The 16,833-nt window shown below is 43.1% G+C and overlaps 1 protein-coding gene across 11 annotated transcripts in view; it reads right to left on the bottom strand.

Annotated features, from left to right (window-relative positions):
- Positions 1 to 16,833, bottom strand: part of prdm16 (PR domain containing 16) — a 716,934-nt gene that overhangs the window by 81,668 nt on the left and 618,433 nt on the right. For 6 of the 11 annotated variants that reach the window (XM_073032140.1, XM_073032142.1, XM_073032143.1 and 3 more), the window contains exons 4-6: positions 6,209 to 6,311; positions 4,125 to 4,323; positions 1,930 to 2,089 (exon numbers count right to left, since the gene is read on the bottom strand). In XM_073032140.1, coding sequence (XP_072888241.1) covers positions 1,930 to 2,089; positions 4,125 to 4,323; positions 6,209 to 6,311 — 462 coding nt within the window. Of the gene's footprint in view, positions 1 to 1,929; positions 2,090 to 4,124; positions 4,324 to 6,208; positions 6,312 to 11,577; positions 11,730 to 16,833 lie in introns of those variants that run through there. The other 5 variants (XM_073032141.1, XM_073032145.1, XM_073032148.1 and 2 more) reach the window with 3 other exon arrangements.

Here is a 16,833-nt window from a genome sequence, read left to right as displayed (position 1 = left end):
TGGGCAGTGTCTTTACAACATGGATACCCAGTCTTTATCAATACTCCTCAGAGTTTGTCTACTTGGTGTCAGTGGTCGCCTAACCAAGACTTGTGATGTGCACCAGTTGCTTCCTCACCTGATCTCAGCTATTATCTGCCAACTTGTACTCCTTCCCCTCCCTCCACTTTCGTTATTCTTCCTTTCCAGTCCTGATGAAGGGTCTTGGCTCGAAACATTGGCCGTTAATTCTTCTCCACAGATGCTGCCTGACCTGCTGAGTTCTTCCACCATTTTGTGTGGGTGTGTCTCAAGAAACAGTTGTAGACCCGGGTTTAGAAAAGCTACCTAACAATTTTACCTTACCTTAAAATTGCATAGAAGCTCTACCATTACTGAAACTCCAGTGACTGGAATGATAATTATATTGCTACTTTTGCGCTCTTACATTTCAAAGCATCTGATCTGCTGCAAAGTGCCTTAGGTTGTCCCGAGCTTTGGGCGGTGCAATAAAGCTCCAGTTCCTTTTCTTCATGAGTGACATGAAGTGCTGTTGCATTGGAGCAGATTATTGAGTGGTACAAAGTCAAATGATTCTTGAACAAGTCACTGTACGCCGACCCGCCTAAGGTAACAAAGAACTCCCTCCCCATTATTAAACAGAAAAACACCGCTATCTAAAACCTTGCTCGTCATACCATCTGATAAAATTACACTTCTGTTTGAGACACCAGAAACTCAAACAGCGGAATGAAACTGCTTTGTTTTTTTTTAAATTCCAGAAGTGGCTTTCAGTCTTTTTGTTTGCACCTGAATACCTTCTATTCACATTCACCTTGGCAGCAGCCCAGTTCCTGAATCCTGAAGCCTACCTGATGTACTGGGTACTTTTGGATGTTCATTTCAGAATTATTTAAATATCTCCAAATTGTGGTAGATGTTGTCTGGAAATCAGTTTTGATACCACTGACTTATGTGAGTTGCAAACTAAGTGTAATTTTTAAGTCATTGCCATAGTAACTTAACTCAGCAATTGGTAAGTGCTGCTGCAAACAAGCGCCCTAATTCAGATATGGACACAACTTCTGAAAACACTGTCATCAGAAAAAGGCATTGGCTGTAATGTTCCAGTACATTTCATTGGTTTGCCATTGCATTTTCATTAGATCATACAACAGAACTTTAATACACATTTTCCCCAAAACTATCCAAACTACAGGGCCCATAATCTGACTATGCAGTACAACTGAAGTCTGGTTGATCACAGGGTCAAAGTGAATATAAAACATAACTTTTGCCAGATTATTACTATTAAATACGCCCGTTGGTTTGGATCTCAATACTTATACAGGAAAACTAATAAAAGGTGACGCCCATAACAATCTCCTTCAAGAGGACCACACCTTGGTTGTTGGGTTTGCAGGCTTGCGTGCCTCAATGACCCGGAGAGCTATGCTGGCTGGAGTCAGGGCTTTATGCTTTGGCTCTTGGTAGGGTCACCCATGCCAAACAGGTCAAGGGGTAGAGGTCAGACTAAGAGTGGTCCACTGATCCTCCAGGTTTGAGGGGTTCAGCTCAGGGCCAACAACCCTGACTGGTCAAACAAAATTATGGAAACAGCAAGGAGGAACCCTTCTGCGTCTGAGTGCGATGGTGTTCCTGAGTCTCTATCTGGGATTTGCGTGACTGACAGTAGTGAAAACCGGGAGGAAGCCACTGATGAAGGAAGCCCTGAACACTGCCAGAGATGGAGGACCTTCAATGCTACCCTAAACATGCTGCCTAAACGGGCAGTAAGTAAGCAAGTCTGAATATAAGTTAATACGTATCTCCATTAATTTGAGCTCCATTAAGCAGAACATCCAGTTCCATTATGCCACTCAAGTCCTCTGCGTGAAGGCTCTTAACGATATAAGCAATGAGACAATAAAAAGTTTTGGATCTTCTTACCTTCAACCTTACCTTATCACAATTTTCACATTCAAAGCGTTTTCCGCTGTCATGTGACATTTGATGGCGAATCAGATTGGACTTCCAATTGAAGGCCTTTGGGCATTGGTCACACTTATATTCGCGTTCCTCGCTGTGAATGATCATGTGCTGCTCTAGGCTGCGCAGACGGGAAGAGAAATGAGAGATGGATCCATCAGCCACATACTGCGCCTCAATGTGAGATAGCACGTTTTATTCATCTTAAAAAAAAAACAAAGCGCACTTCAAGTCCCCGCTGACCCATCTGGTACCTGCGTCACTCGTTGTGGTACAGAGAACCAGGAGATGGCCAGGTTCAAACACAGAGGTGCCACTCTCGTTTGATAAGTAGTTGTGAAGATGCCGTGGGCTACAAATTTTCCAACACCAGCTGCAAAGTGTGTGCTTGTGGTGGGGCCGGACAAGCCTAATGAGGCAACCCTTAACCAGCGAAGGTATCAAGGGATTATGTGTGGTTGAACACCATAGAAATGAACATCATTCAACAGTTCAGTGGTAGTGGTGGAGGGATTAACAAATGAGGAGAAAACAAAAATAGAGGAATCAAAAAGGTGTATCAAACCAGAGGTCAACATTAAGGGGAAAAAATTCAGAAAGTCTACAGCAAAAAAAAGTAGCAAGTTTAGAGTCAAATATTTACCAAATAAGGAGGGATTTTACCGAGCCGCCACCACAATCACCAGCTAACAGACTGGGAATTCGAGTGTGAGAACAATCCATTTGCAAGTGAGTTGCAGGGTGCATTTACAAACGACAGTATCATTCACTTCAATAATATATTCTCATTATTAACTATTATAGCTGAACAGACTTTCAGGAAATGACTGTAAGTGCATTGTAGCTTCTATAAACACTGCCCATTTACAAATGACTTCCCTCCCACTACCCCTCCCCCCCCCCAAATCCACTTGAAAGAGAATGGCAAACGAACTTCATCTTGGTAAATTACTGGAAATTTCAGCAGGGAGGGACTGAACCTTTTCAAATTAATCCCAACGGCATGGATAAGCCATAATTAATGCATGTTTAATAGAACTTAACTCAACTAATGAATGAGTAGTTTGCATTCAAATTGTACCGAGTGATAAGGACTTTGTTCACCTCAAACATTCTGAAACTTGGCGTTTTTAACTATATAAATTCCTTTTGACACTGTTGAATTTGGAACTGAACGTTAACATCAGTGCTAAAATAGCACTGTGTGGAACTGGGTACAAAACCTTTGAATAGACAGACATACTGAGAGCTGATTACCCTATAATAAATTAAAATGTCACACACCTTCCTAATCCATTATTTCATACAAGTAATTGACCAATCAGGCAGTAAAATGATATCTATAAGTAATTCCAGTTAAAGCACAGAGCTGTGTCAAAGGTACACAAGTTCAAATTCTAAGTGAAGTCTCTGCTAGAAATAGGAGTGTTGGAAGTAAGAAGCCTGGGATGATTCAGGGAACATTTGAGTTCCTCGTTAGGGAGGTGGTATGGCATTTCAACATGAATGGGTTTAGGAACAGCCAGATCAACATTACCAATACAGTGACTCTTCTCACGTACAGATACACCACACTACCAGGCCCTTCCGGCCTAACGTGTCCGCGCCGCCCAATTGCACCCATGTGACTAATTAACCTACTAACCCACATGCCTTGGCAGTGCAGGAGGGAACCCAGGCGGTCAAGGTGAGAACATACCAACTCCTTATAGACAGTGGCGGAACTGAACCCGCGGTGGCGTTACACTGACCGCCACGCTACCGTGCCGCGCAATTGTTAAGCACGTTTTTTTGCAAATTCCCTCTTTACTGGCAGCAAGGTTATCTTTCTTCTTTATGGGCCTGCTGTTTAAGAAAAAACACCCAAAATTTTCAGCTGCAAACCCAGTAATATTATCCAGGCCAACAAAAACAGAAAGAAAATGGGGACAGATCAGTTAAAAAAAAAATCCTGGATACCGCCAGCCTTACATAAAAGACCAGTCTCTATCCTACGTATCCACCTGTTAGAGCAGCTCAAGAAACTTTTATCTCTGGTGTGGTTACAGCTGCTCTGTGCATAGTGCAACAAGTGACAGTATTAGTGGCACTGGCAGGGAAGGGGTTAAATACCTGCTCCAGCCCCGTTCCCGTCCCGCGGTTGGGCTTGCGCATACCTGTATTCATTGGGGAATATACGGTCACAGTCCTTGCACTCGTGGAGCTGCCCGTCATCCAGCTGACTCTGCTTGTAGTCTTCGTTGATGGTGGTGAAGATAGCATTGACGTTGTTGCAGGCGTACGCCTGGTGCCGCCGCAGTGCCACCTTCGAGCGGAACAGCTCGTCGCAGTCTCCACAGCGGTACCTCTGCTCCTCTGCGAGGGCCACCGGCCGTAGGGATCAAGCAGGCGGGAGAAAAAGATCAAATAAAGTGAGTCAAAGTGTTTAGCCGGGAGCCAGTTAAAACCATGCAGAAAAGTATTCAGGCCGATTACAACGTGGGTTCGTACTGTACAATCATAAATTATTGCAGCCCAAGTTCAAACACATTAAATAAAGGGAGCAGCTATTACTGAGTTTACGAGGAAGCATCCTAGTCCCTGTGCCAAGTCAAACAATTCCCTGGATGCTGTAAATTTTCCAGAATAACAACTGGTGTGAAGGGGTCAAGTCTGCCCCAGCTCTGCCCCCACACTTCATGATTCAACAGTAGTCTTATCCCCTTCTACTGCAGCCTGCGTCCCTCCCCCGCTATACCCTCTACGTCTTTGTCAGAGTATCCTCCACTCTTCTTAACAGCACTTGGGACAAAAGAGGAATGTGAGTAAAAAAAATAAATCAGATCCTAATGGGTTTTTTAAAAAAAAAGGAGCCAAAGAGAGCAGAGTTATGTGTTTTTTGTACACTAATCTATGAAGCCGTCTCCTCCAGAGACAGGACACTGAGCGGGTTATTCAAACCTTACTTGCTGCCTGTTCACAGGCTCCATTTCTCTACTCTTTTCTCTTCTACTGTCAGATCTTTTACTGAAGCTTTTTCTTTGAAGTCCTCATGTTCTCCCTTCCTGAGCTGACTGCTGACCGTGTCAATGTTCAATGGCATGGAGTGAGCCTTGACAGTGTGTGACTGGCGCTACAGCTAGGGTCAAGATCAAGACCTCTCCTCATAATGACCACCTTTCAGGGCGTCCACGTTGGACTGAAGTTCCCTCTGATCCCCCCACTCCTCCTCTTCCGCAGTCCACTTCTCGCCTCCCCCATCTGATGTCAGCAGGATCAACATAGACCGAAGGGATTCGTGGGTTCAATTCCTGCCAGTGTCTATAAAGAGATTTTATGTTCTCCCTCCCACCACATGGGTTTCCCTTGGGTGCTCTAGTTGCCTCCTTCATCATGTACAGCGCAGGTTAGAGTTAATAAGCCCTGGGCATGTTATGTTGGCACCGGAAACGTGGCCACACTCGCGGGCTGCCTTCAGCTCTAACCTTGCTGCTTCGAGCGACGCAAGCAACGCAGTTCACTGTATGCATTGATATACACGGGACAAATAAAGCGAATCTTATAAAAGATCTGTACACAGTAATACAAATGAATACGGGAAGGAGTGGGGTGGGGGGCGAACTCCTCGAAGTAAAATTTGGCTCAACTGGACAATCAAAAGGGCTTTTAGGAAATGAGACCCAAAATAGGAAGGAAGTGAAGCGCTGTATGCCCCTATGCCATAATACAAAAATTACTTCCCTGGCTGAATGAGGCTGGGAAAATCTCGTGGTGCTGGGGGTCTCCCTTCACACTTGAACTGTGCTGAGGTTACACCATCAGATTACAATCAGGATGTGGCAGAGGAGAAAATTGGAAAGGAGCAAAAAAGAAGCTGAAAGTAAACTGGAGTGAAACCCCTCACAGTGAGGTGACCACCGTCCAGCTGTCAACTTCACCAGGGTGGCATTGGATTTGCCGGCAGTGCACCAAGGCGGGTCAGGAAATGGGGAAATGGATGGGTGAAGGGAAAGGAAAGCATCTCTGCAAGTTCTCAGAGGATGGCCAGACCATCGGTTTGGGGCCCTGGGACTGAGAAACCACAGGGTGGGCTGCAGTTCAGAGCTGGACGTGGATGTTTGATATCACCTGAAGAGTCACTGCACCACCTCATCACAGAGAATTGAGGAGGTGCCTTAATGTTTCACCGTGGTCAGGTGACAGTAAGTAAAGACAGATTCATACTGAATAAGACCCCTATGACACTTTGAATCAGTCTTACCATCTAGGTTTGGTGGCATTGTCCCATCAGGATAGACGCCGTCCTTCATAAAAACAAGAAGTTCATCACCCGATTTAATCTCTTTAATTACTTTATAGTAAATCTAGAAACAAGATTAAAAATCAAGTTAATCTAAGATGCTGAATATATGAAGAACCTGTCAAAATGCACAGCATATAGAGTAAATAGTGATTTAGCTCATAACTGAATAAAGAGGGATCCCACTGATAAGTGGTGAATAACTTCGCTAATCCATCCCTGCTGGGACCCAAAACTGTAACTTCTGCTTACAAGGCTGGAAAGTGAATCTTAGCTCTGAATATCATTCGGAGTAAGTTGTCCACAATTGAACTTGAACCCATGTGGCAGACTCTTATGGTTCTACTGCAATCTTCACTTGCAGAGAGACTGAAGGCAGACTGCAGTCCAAAATAAAGACTATTCTCCATGGCTTACGCAAGAGGGTTTGGGACAATGTTTATTCCAAACGTTTAAGAGCAAGTATTGAGTTGTTATCCAGAAAATGTTCATCAGCTCTCAGCTGGATGCTTGACTTCTAGTTGTCATTTTGTAACAAGCGGGTTTTCCATCCACCGCTGGCGACTAAGGTATTTAATTTATGGGCCAGTTAGCGTAGCGGTTAGCGCAAACACATTACAACGCCCCAGCGATCACCAATCAGGACTCGATTCCCACCGCGGTCTGTAAAGAGCTTTGACTTTCTCCAGTGGGTTTCTTCCAGGTGCTCCGCTTTCTTCACACACTCCAATGGCGTTAGAGTTATTGAGTTATGTTGGTGCCTGAAGCATGGGGACACTTGCAGGCTGCCCAGCACAATCCTCGCTGATTTGATTTGACACAAGTGTCGCCATTCATTGTATGTGCTGATGCACACGTGGCAGGTAAAACTAGTCTTTAAGTTAAGTCAAAGAGTCCTTTGTCACAATCACCACGCTAAAAGAATCCAAAATGGCAGTACTAACACAGACTTCAAAGTGGACCACAAATTTGCCATAGGGTTTGGGGGCTTGCACGTCTCAATGACCCAGAGAGCTACGTTAGCCGGAGTCAGAGCTTGGTGCTGTGGGTCTTGGCAGGTTCACCCATGCCAAACAGGTCAAAGGGTAGAGGCCAGACTAAGAGTGGTTCACTGGCCCTCCAGGTTCGGGGGTTCAACTCAGGGCTAACAACCCTGGCACGTCAAAAAAACCCCAGTTGTTACGGAGACAGCAATGAAGAATCTTTCTATACGGACGGAGATGGAAGACCTTCACTGCTGCCCTGAACACCAGTAAGTCAGTTAGTAACACAGACCCCCGAAAGGACTAACACGACAAACACAGATACTAAAGCCTCTCTTCAATCATTAACTGCTTCTTGCACTTTGGCTAAATGCAGCACTGCTGTCCAGAAGACACAAAAATGCTTCATAATGCCGCATTTCAAGCCACCGAGGAATAAGTTTCTAATTGATAGACCAATCAAAAAAAGAAAAATATCCTGGTGACGAGTAAGTAGACCGTTACCGTATACTGATCCGTCTACAAGTTTAAAGGCAAGATGTCCCACTGTGGAGGTCTCATTGCGCACACAAACATGCTTCTGAAGTACCAAACCCAATCTTCAAAATAATTACTTGAATGAAAATTATTACCATCACAGAAATGCTTTTTAAAAAGTCTATTGCAACACAATAGTGCAAAATGAATTCAACAGATACAGAAATTTGATAGGAGTTGAACTGAAATTTGTTGACCGCCCCCCCCCCCACCCCCCAACCAAACACCCTGCGACCCTGCAGACCTCCCTCTGCTTTGCCGTAAGGTCAGAACCACGGTTTGAAGGTTATAGTCTAGAGGCAAAAAAATGGTCAGGAAAAGAAAAAGCAACTCAAGTCAAAACAATTACATCAGCTGCTAAGTGTTAACAGAGCTTATTTTTGCCCTTGGGATTTGCGTTGAGCATTTGTTGGGGGAAATAAATAGAAAGTGCTTTAGTATAGTCTGAACAACACAAGAACATTGAACAATGCACACAACACGAAACGACAGTCCCCTGCCCACAACCCTTCCACCCACAAATACGGCAAAGCTAAATTCAGGCAGGAGTATAAACCAGGCATGGCCAGCCCAAGTTTTGTCCTCCAGATTAATTAGGAAAATTGGGGATACTGGAAATTAAAGGAATTGCTGGTTCTTTTTTCTTAATTTACGCTCTTGCTGAAGACTATTTCCATTTTCTTCTCCACAGACAACGGTCACTGAGACACATATCCACCAAATGCAAACTTCAAGCACACTTATACAAACACGCAGACATTGAAAACAATCAGAAGTGAGCACGACATACAAGTTGCAGCTGCAGTTGGCATTACGGAGAAGAGCTACTGCCAAAGATTCAGCGTCTGGGGGAGACTGGGGCAGCCAAATCTCTTGCAATCTCAACAGAGTTCAGATTGTCAACAAACATCTCTTGGATCACAAAAGAGAAACAGAGTCCGACTTGGAAATAACCCTGGGGGCGTGGAGAAGGCAGAACAGGTAAGATGCAAACCAATGATTCAAGGTTTGCATGCTAAAAAGGATATATCTTTAATAAAAACAGAGAATTTAAAAAAACTCAACAAGTCAGTCAGCATCTGTGGAAAGAAAAGAAGTTACTGTTTCCTGTCGAAACCCATTAGGTGAAAGCCAACATATGCCGGTGATGTCAAACCTGATTCTGATTCTTAGAAAGAAAGAAAGATGGAAAGAAAGAAAGAGGGATAAAAAGAGATAGAAATAGAGTAAGATAGAGAGAGTGAATGAGAGGGAGAAAGAAAGATAGAAAGAGAGAAAGACAGAGATAGAGAGAATGAAAGAGAGAGAGAGAGAGAGAAAGAAAGAACAAGGAAAGAAAATCTAAGTAGCAGAGAAAGTGGGAAGGGCAGTGAGCTGAAGGGAATCTGCATAAGAATGTAAAAAGAGGTAGCCAGTAAAGACAGTTAAGCACCTTTATCAGTGTAAGGTGTTGTTGTTATTATGCCTGCATGATATAGAGTTCAGCATATTGGAATTCAAAGGAATTTATTATCAAAGTAGGCATACAGTATACAACCCTGAGATTCGTCTTCCCATAGACAGCCACGAAACAAAGAAAACCAAGAAAGAAGAAACTATGGAACCCATTAAAAGAAAAAAGATCAACCATTCCTGCCCCCCAATGCAAGAAAAACAAATCACACGAACGACAAGAAAGAACGGCGTGAAAACACAGAATATAAAACGCAAGAATGAAGAGTCCATATTCATTTCAGCTCAGTGTTCATTATCTGATGTGAAATGCAAGAACAAGATCTTTATTCTATTTTTCCATTGGTTCTGGGTAGAGCTGCTCTTATACCTCTGATTTTGTCAGCTCTGGGTCCTTATTTCATTGTGGAAAGGAGTCACATGAAGGCCTTGTGGGGGGCCAGCAGGAACCTGAACTTCTGATTAATTTTCAAAGGAAATGCTACCCCAGTTGATATCAGGATTGTGACATAGAAACAATACCAGGAGAGAAATCAGTGCTGGGCACACAATCTGGAATTCCCACCCCAGCATGAAAGGATTGCGGAAATGGGGACCAATGGATTAATTCCTCAGCTACTCAATCAGTGCCTCTAGCCCATATTGCAGCATTCAATGCTGCCACAGCATTGCTTCTTTGCCTCTAGGCACCCTGTTGGCAAGACAACAAAATATTTAGTGAGAGGTAAGGAGGATTTGATACACAATAGATTAGTGCTTATGGAACTGGACTATTAACTCAGTTCTCACCCCAATTCTGATCAGTTTTTTCACAGACATGATATACAATGACAGTGCAGGAAATTGAGTCATTGTAGTCACCCAAAAGGGAAGTGGATCAGTGACCTGTTCCTGTTCTGCTCAGAGCAGAAACCCTCAGCTGGTCAGTGACTTCCACACTGCTCATTTAACTTTGTTGGGCAACAAGTTCAGGACGCTTTCGTCCTTCCTAAATTCCATGATATAAGAGAAGGATCAAAGTCTTTGGAACTGGTTAATTCAGTTTCCCATACACATGTGTAACCAGAACCCTCCTTTCAAACCTGGAATGGGATTGAAGTGTTTATGCTTTGGTTGTAATTATTTATTATGGCCACCAGGAGGCTCCCTTGTCTAGCAATGTAGACATTGCCCTTTGTGTCCCAAACCTTGCTCAGTTCTTCAGTTAATTTCAAAGACTCTCAAGAAAAGGGAAAACAAAGAGTGGTTCAAAACTAGCTTTTCACAGAGCAAACTTATAGCAACAAATTATTCCCCTCAGCAGATATTCTGTATTTTAGAATGCCAAAAAAAATCCATCACAGTGATACATATAAAACAATGAATTTGTCAGATTTACTACAGAGCATTGTCAAGCAAAATAAAACTTGTAAAAATGTCTTGTGTCCTCGCAAAAAACCTCACAAATCACCTCACAAATCATTGGCCTGATAGTGTTAGAACACTGCAAAAGGACCCTGAGCTGTTCTAAAAGAGTTGGGTTTTCTTGCTCTGTGTTACAATGTAAAAGACAAGGATTCTCCATTATTACGATGACAGGATGAACATCTTTGGCTCTCCTGTTTGACAGTTCACCTGCATTTCCACAGTTTGAAACTGGTCCCCAATTTAGCTGCTTCTCTTATGCCTTCCAAATTTTCAGTGACACTATGGAATTGGAGAATGACCCTATGGGATGTTACCTCAACTACTAGACTCCCACTTCCTTCATGTTACACCCACAAATGAATCTTGCTCTCTCTCTCTCTCTCCTGCGGTCTCTTCCTTTACTAAAGGTCCAGCCTGAAATCTTCAAGTACACCATAAAACTACCCTGAAATAAGGGCCTCATTGAGATAAGAGTGTCCACAATCTGCTCTTTCTTTTCTCAGAGATGCCCCATTTTAGGATGCATTGTATGCACGTGGAGAAGTTACATTAATCAGTTCCTTCCATTTCTAACGATTTACAGAAAGTCTAAAATCACAGTACACTGTTGTTATGCTAATTAATGCCTAAGGCCCCAAGGTGGAACGAAAAGAGAACTAGTTCTGTTTTATTATTGTGGGACATTCAGGACATAGCATCCATCAAAAATAAAAGCCACAAAGCAAAACAAAACTTTCGCTAAAAAGTTAAGGTGCTCCTAAAACCAGTAACTCTTTATATACTGAACTGCCATATCAAAGATAAATCCTTTTCTCTTAGTTTTTGTAATGAAGTTTGTCATTTGTAAAAGAAAATAAAATTAAAACACAAGGATTATTTAAAAAAATGACACACGGGTAATGTAAGATTCTTCCTCAAATAGTATTCAGAATAAAATCAGAAATTGCTGACCTGTGTTTGTACTTAAAGTTGTGGAACTCTGCTACTGTGGGCCTCAAGTGCTGGACTTGTTTGAATAGTCTCCAGATAGATAACTTTGAAACTACTGTAAGGCACAGACAACTCCAGTAAGCACAGAGCTGTACTTAGCCCTATGTTCGGCAACAGAGGCAGAGCCTTCTGCCCTCTTGACCAGCTCTTCATCCCTTTCTCTCCCTGCGCCGGTGAAATTTTATCTGTCTCTCCCCTCTCTCGGAGATCTGCTGAGTGGTTTGAAAGCGCATTCTGTCACTCCCACTAATCACATCAGCCGGGCTTGACCTCTGAACCTTCCTCACATTGCGTCTCTATTACAAGAGATTTCGACACCATGACCATTCATAAGGGCTGCAAGCTAAAATGGGCATATCAGTCCTGGCACGGTAAAATTCCTGGGCTTTTTACGAGTCAGGCTTGCCACAAAATAAAACAAGATTTTAAACCAAAAGTTGTGGACCATTTTGTCTATTAAATTCAGTTTAAAACTATAACCAATTCCACAATCAAAACAAAACCATAATAATAAACAATTTTAGTAAATTATTCCTTGAGTGGCTTGTAATGTACAAGCAAATAAAATAAACAGTAGATACAATCAGTGAGGGATAGGCATGTGATGTATTGGATCTGAACATAGCTGAAGTTCTTGTTTTCTAACATCTTACCAGTCTGATCACATGAACAACATGGGTCAAATTGTCATGTATTGAAACTATAATCTCACTGGTGCACGCAAAGCCTCCTGTTTTGAACTGATGATATAAAGATGCACAGCCGTTCCACACTTCAGCCGAAAGAAGATACTCTATATTGCAGAAGATGGGGCAGGAATGCGGGCAGTGCAGTCTCCACTGCAGATTTGAGTCTATCGCAAATATTTTGGGCCATTTACATGTGAGGGCAAGGGCATCCTGATACCACGAGGGGAGAGCAGACTGCCGGCCCTCAAATCCACGGTGGCGTAGTGGTTAGCACAACGCTTTACAGTGCAGGCGACCTGGGTTCAACTCCCGCCACTGGGAATACCGTGAGGCTTTCCTCTGGGTGCTTCCCACAGTCCAAATCCGTACCAATTGGTTGGCTAATTAGGCCACTGTGAATTGTCCCGTGATTAGGCTAGGATTAAATCAGGAGGTTGCTGAGTGGCGTGGCTTGAAGGGTAGAAGGGCCTCCTCTGTGCTGTATCTCAATGAATAAATAAATAAAACCCTGGTGCAGAGGACAGAGAGTACTGAAACATTGCGTCTTGCCAGCACGTCAGATACCAAGGCACTCACCCTCACTGCTCTGCTAGGGCACCGTAACCACCAGCACCAGCAGAGGAGGCAATCAACAACTTTATGCTTGCCTACAAAGCCACAAGTCTCACTTTTTCTCTTGCCCCCTTGCTCATTTCTGCCCTGCTTCTTCCTGTTTTCACCCTCTGTCCTTAAGGTCAGCAGTCGCTCTCTAATTCCCTCGGGAAAACAGGCGCATCATCTATCCAAGACTAAGCCATTTAAAAGTCAGGCAAGCAGCAGCCATTAACGAGTCAGCGGTTTGAGCAAGGTACTGGCAAGAATCATCACACAAACAGTGGAAACCAGAAATAAAAGTGAAAGGTTGTAAATACATTTCCTTCATCAAATATAAGTTTCCCCAGATGGAAAGAGAAGGACAAATCAACTTTTTGGCCAGAACTCCTTACTAGAACACACACAAAGTGTTGACACAAGAATAATTAAGCTGTCTTTTTCAAGTTGGTTACCATCAGTAAATAAGATTTAGTGCACAGGCTGAGGTTGGGGTGAGAGGGTTTGTTGGGACAGGTCAAGGTTTGACAATATACTGGTTAAGTTACTGGACTACCAGCCACAGTTCTGGACCAATGAACTGCAGATGTGAGATTAAATGCCAAGAGTTTAAGTTCCAAAAATTCATAAAATCTGGAATCACACGCAGTAAACAGCTAGATTATCATAAAAACTCATCCAATCCACCTGCTACCCTTTGGCAATCTGGCCTATAAATGACTCTAGACACCTCACTGTTGATGCTCCTCAGTTCAGGAGCAAACGGAAGCCTAGCATTTATCGCAACGCTGTAACAGCTTGGCGGGGGGGGGGGGGGAGGAACAACAGAGTTCAGAGTTCAATCCTGTCATCCTCTATAAGGAGTCTGTACATCCACCCTATGGAATGTGTGCATTTTCTACAGGTTAACTGTACTGGTTAGAAGGTTATTTGGTCATTGTAAAATGTCTTGTGATTAGTTTCGGCTTAAAAATGGGTTATTGGGGATTACTGGGTGGCATGGCTTGAATGCCAGAAGGGCCTATTCCGCACAGTATCTCCAAAAAAAATGCTTCAAAAATTATAAAAATGGAGACTTTTGGTAATGCCCATATCCAATCAACAAATACATTTTTGCCAACTTCATTAATGTGAAAATATACACCTGAGAACATCCAAATGAAATGTTTATATGGACAGTTTCAATATGAAAAGCCTGATGAAGATATGGTCAACGGAAAGTCAGACAATGGGGATACAAGTGTACCATATTCTTAAACAGATGCTGACTGGTCTGTTGTGCATTTCAAGCCTTTTCTTTTTAACAGAAATTGAATTAACCCTGTACTGGGCCATATTTACAAATACTTGTCACTATGAATAGATCTTCAAATCTTGACAATCCTCTGTTTCTGCGGGCTAAGCTGAAGAGATATTATTTTGTGTACACGAGCAGCTAGAGAACAGTGTCATTCACAAAACAGATAAATTGAGTAGAGCACAGATTACACTAGATTGGTTGCAGCAATTTTAAATCAACCATGTCTGCTGGGTACTTGTGGTTTTGGAGAGAGTGAGTGGACAGATTGTTTGGGACAGTGAGGGAGCATTGCTTTTTCAAATTCAAATGGAGAGACAAATCAAAGCTCAAAGTTGAAAGTACATTTTATTATCAAAATACAAATATGTCTCCATATACAACCCTGAGACTCATTTTCCTGTGGGCATACTCTGTAAATCTATAGAAGAGTAGCCGTAACAGGATCAATAAAAGATCAGCCAGAGTGCAGAAGACAACAAACTGTGCAAATGCAAATATAACTAAATGATGACAACATGAGGTAATGAGATGAAGAGCTCTTAAAGTGAGATCATTGGCTGTGAGATGGGGCAGGTGATGTTGTGTGAGATTATCCCCTTTTATCCAAGAGCCTGATGGTTGAGGGGCAGAAACCTTTTGAAACTGGTGGTGAGAGTCCTAGGACTCTTGTACCTTCTACCTGCCTGGAGTGCAGGAGAATGAGGGGAGACTTGACAGAGGTATATACAATTATGACGGGTATAGATAGAGTGAATGCAAGCAGGCTTTTTCCACTGAGGCTAGGGGAGAAAAAACCTAGAGGGCATGGGTTAAGGGTGAAGGGGGAAAAGTTTAAAGGGAACTTTAGGGGGGGCTTCTTCACACAGAGAGTGTGGAATGTGCTGCCAGATGAAGTGGTAAATGCGGGCTCACTTTTAACATTTAAGAAAAACTTGGACAGGTACATGGATGAGAGGGGTATGGAAGGATATGGGCCAGGTGCAGGTCAGTGGGACTAGTCAGAAAAATGGTTTAGCACAGCCAAGAAGGGACAAAAGGCCTGTTTCTGTGCTTAATGTTCTATGGTTCTATGGATCTCTGATGATGAACAACATCTTAAAGAAAGGGACACCTAAGAAAATACTTACGACTTCTTACTGCACGTTACATGAATTTTATTAGTTGTGACAGCAGTGTAATAATGACCAGAACGTCAGTGTTAGAAATGTTCTCCAGATAAACAGGATAACTCTCTTGATCCCCTCTGAAGTTGTGAACCGGGGTATTTCATACAGCAGAGGGAGCAGCCAAGTGGTAGAGTATGTGTCAGCACTGCACTTCCTCAATATTGCACTGGAGGTTTCGACAAGGTCTTTCCAGTAGGGTCAAAATATGGAGCATTCTGGCTCTGAAACTAGAATCCTAACATGCAATCCACATTTAAGTCACCACCACCAACATATTTGCTATTTAAATTGGCCTAGAGATTCTAGTGCTCTCCAACCTGACTGGTACACGATAATTACTTACAAAGAGCAGGCGTGACCTGATCTAGCCTGAGACTAATGACATGCCGTACTTGATATCTGACCTGAATCTAATACATATAGGCAGGCCTAGATGGGAGGCCAAGCTCTATATTAGGTGTTGTTTGGGTTGGAGTGAGGTGCAGTCCTGTGCAAAAGTCTTGGGTGCATGTATGTAGCTAGGGTGCCCAAGACTTTTGCACAGTACTGTAGTAATTTTATAGAACCATAGAACACTACAGCACAGTACAGGCCCTTCAGCCCTCCATGTTGTGCCGACCCATATAATCCTTTAAAAAAAAAGTACTAAACCCACACTACCCCATAACCTTCCATTTTTCTTTCATCCATGTGCCTGTCCAAGAGGCTCTTAAATACCCCTAATGTTTTAGCTTCCACCACCATCCCTGGCAAGTCATTCCAGGCACTCACAACCCTCTGTGTAAAAAACTTACCCCTGATGTCTCCCCTAAACTTCCCTCCCTTAATTTTGTACCTATGCCCTCTGGTGTTTGCTATTGGTGCCCTGGGAAACAGGTGCTGACTATCCACCCTATCTATGCCTCTCATAATCTTGTAGACCTCTATCAAGTCCCCTCTCATTATGTATTGCACTGTGCTGCTGCCACAACAAAAAAACAAATTTCATGACGCACTGTACGTGCATGATGATAGATCTGATTCGGATTTGGGTCTCTATTGTGGACTGAGATTGGGAAGGGGACAGGGCAAGGGGAATCATGGTTTGGAAAAGGGGAAGGGAGTGGGAGGCACAATCAAACATTCCATAATGATCAGTAAACCAATTTAATGTTTCAATGGTTCCATTTACTAACAGAGAATGTATATAATACATAATCTGAAATCCATACTCTTCGCAGACATCCCTGAAACAGAAACAGAAGAAAAGCCCAATGGACAAATGACAGAGAAACGTTAGAACCCGAAAGTCCACCCCATCTCCTCCCATGCACAAGCAGCAGCAAAGCATCACCCCTCCCACTCCCCCTCCCCTACTTATTCTAGCAGGAAGCATCAATGCCCACCACCCACCAAGCAGATAATAGCAGAGCCCCCAAAGGGAGACCACAATCTGCTGCCCGACAAAAACTATTGTTCGCCCGACAATCCG

The sequence above is a fragment of the Hemitrygon akajei genome, chromosome 29 (assembly GCF_048418815.1).
Source record: "Hemitrygon akajei chromosome 29, sHemAka1.3, whole genome shotgun sequence".
NCBI classification, from domain to species: Eukaryota; Metazoa; Chordata; class Chondrichthyes; order Myliobatiformes; family Dasyatidae; genus Hemitrygon; species Hemitrygon akajei.
The sequence above is the reverse complement of the archived record's forward strand: the minus strand, read 5'-3'. Positions and strand labels throughout refer to the sequence as shown.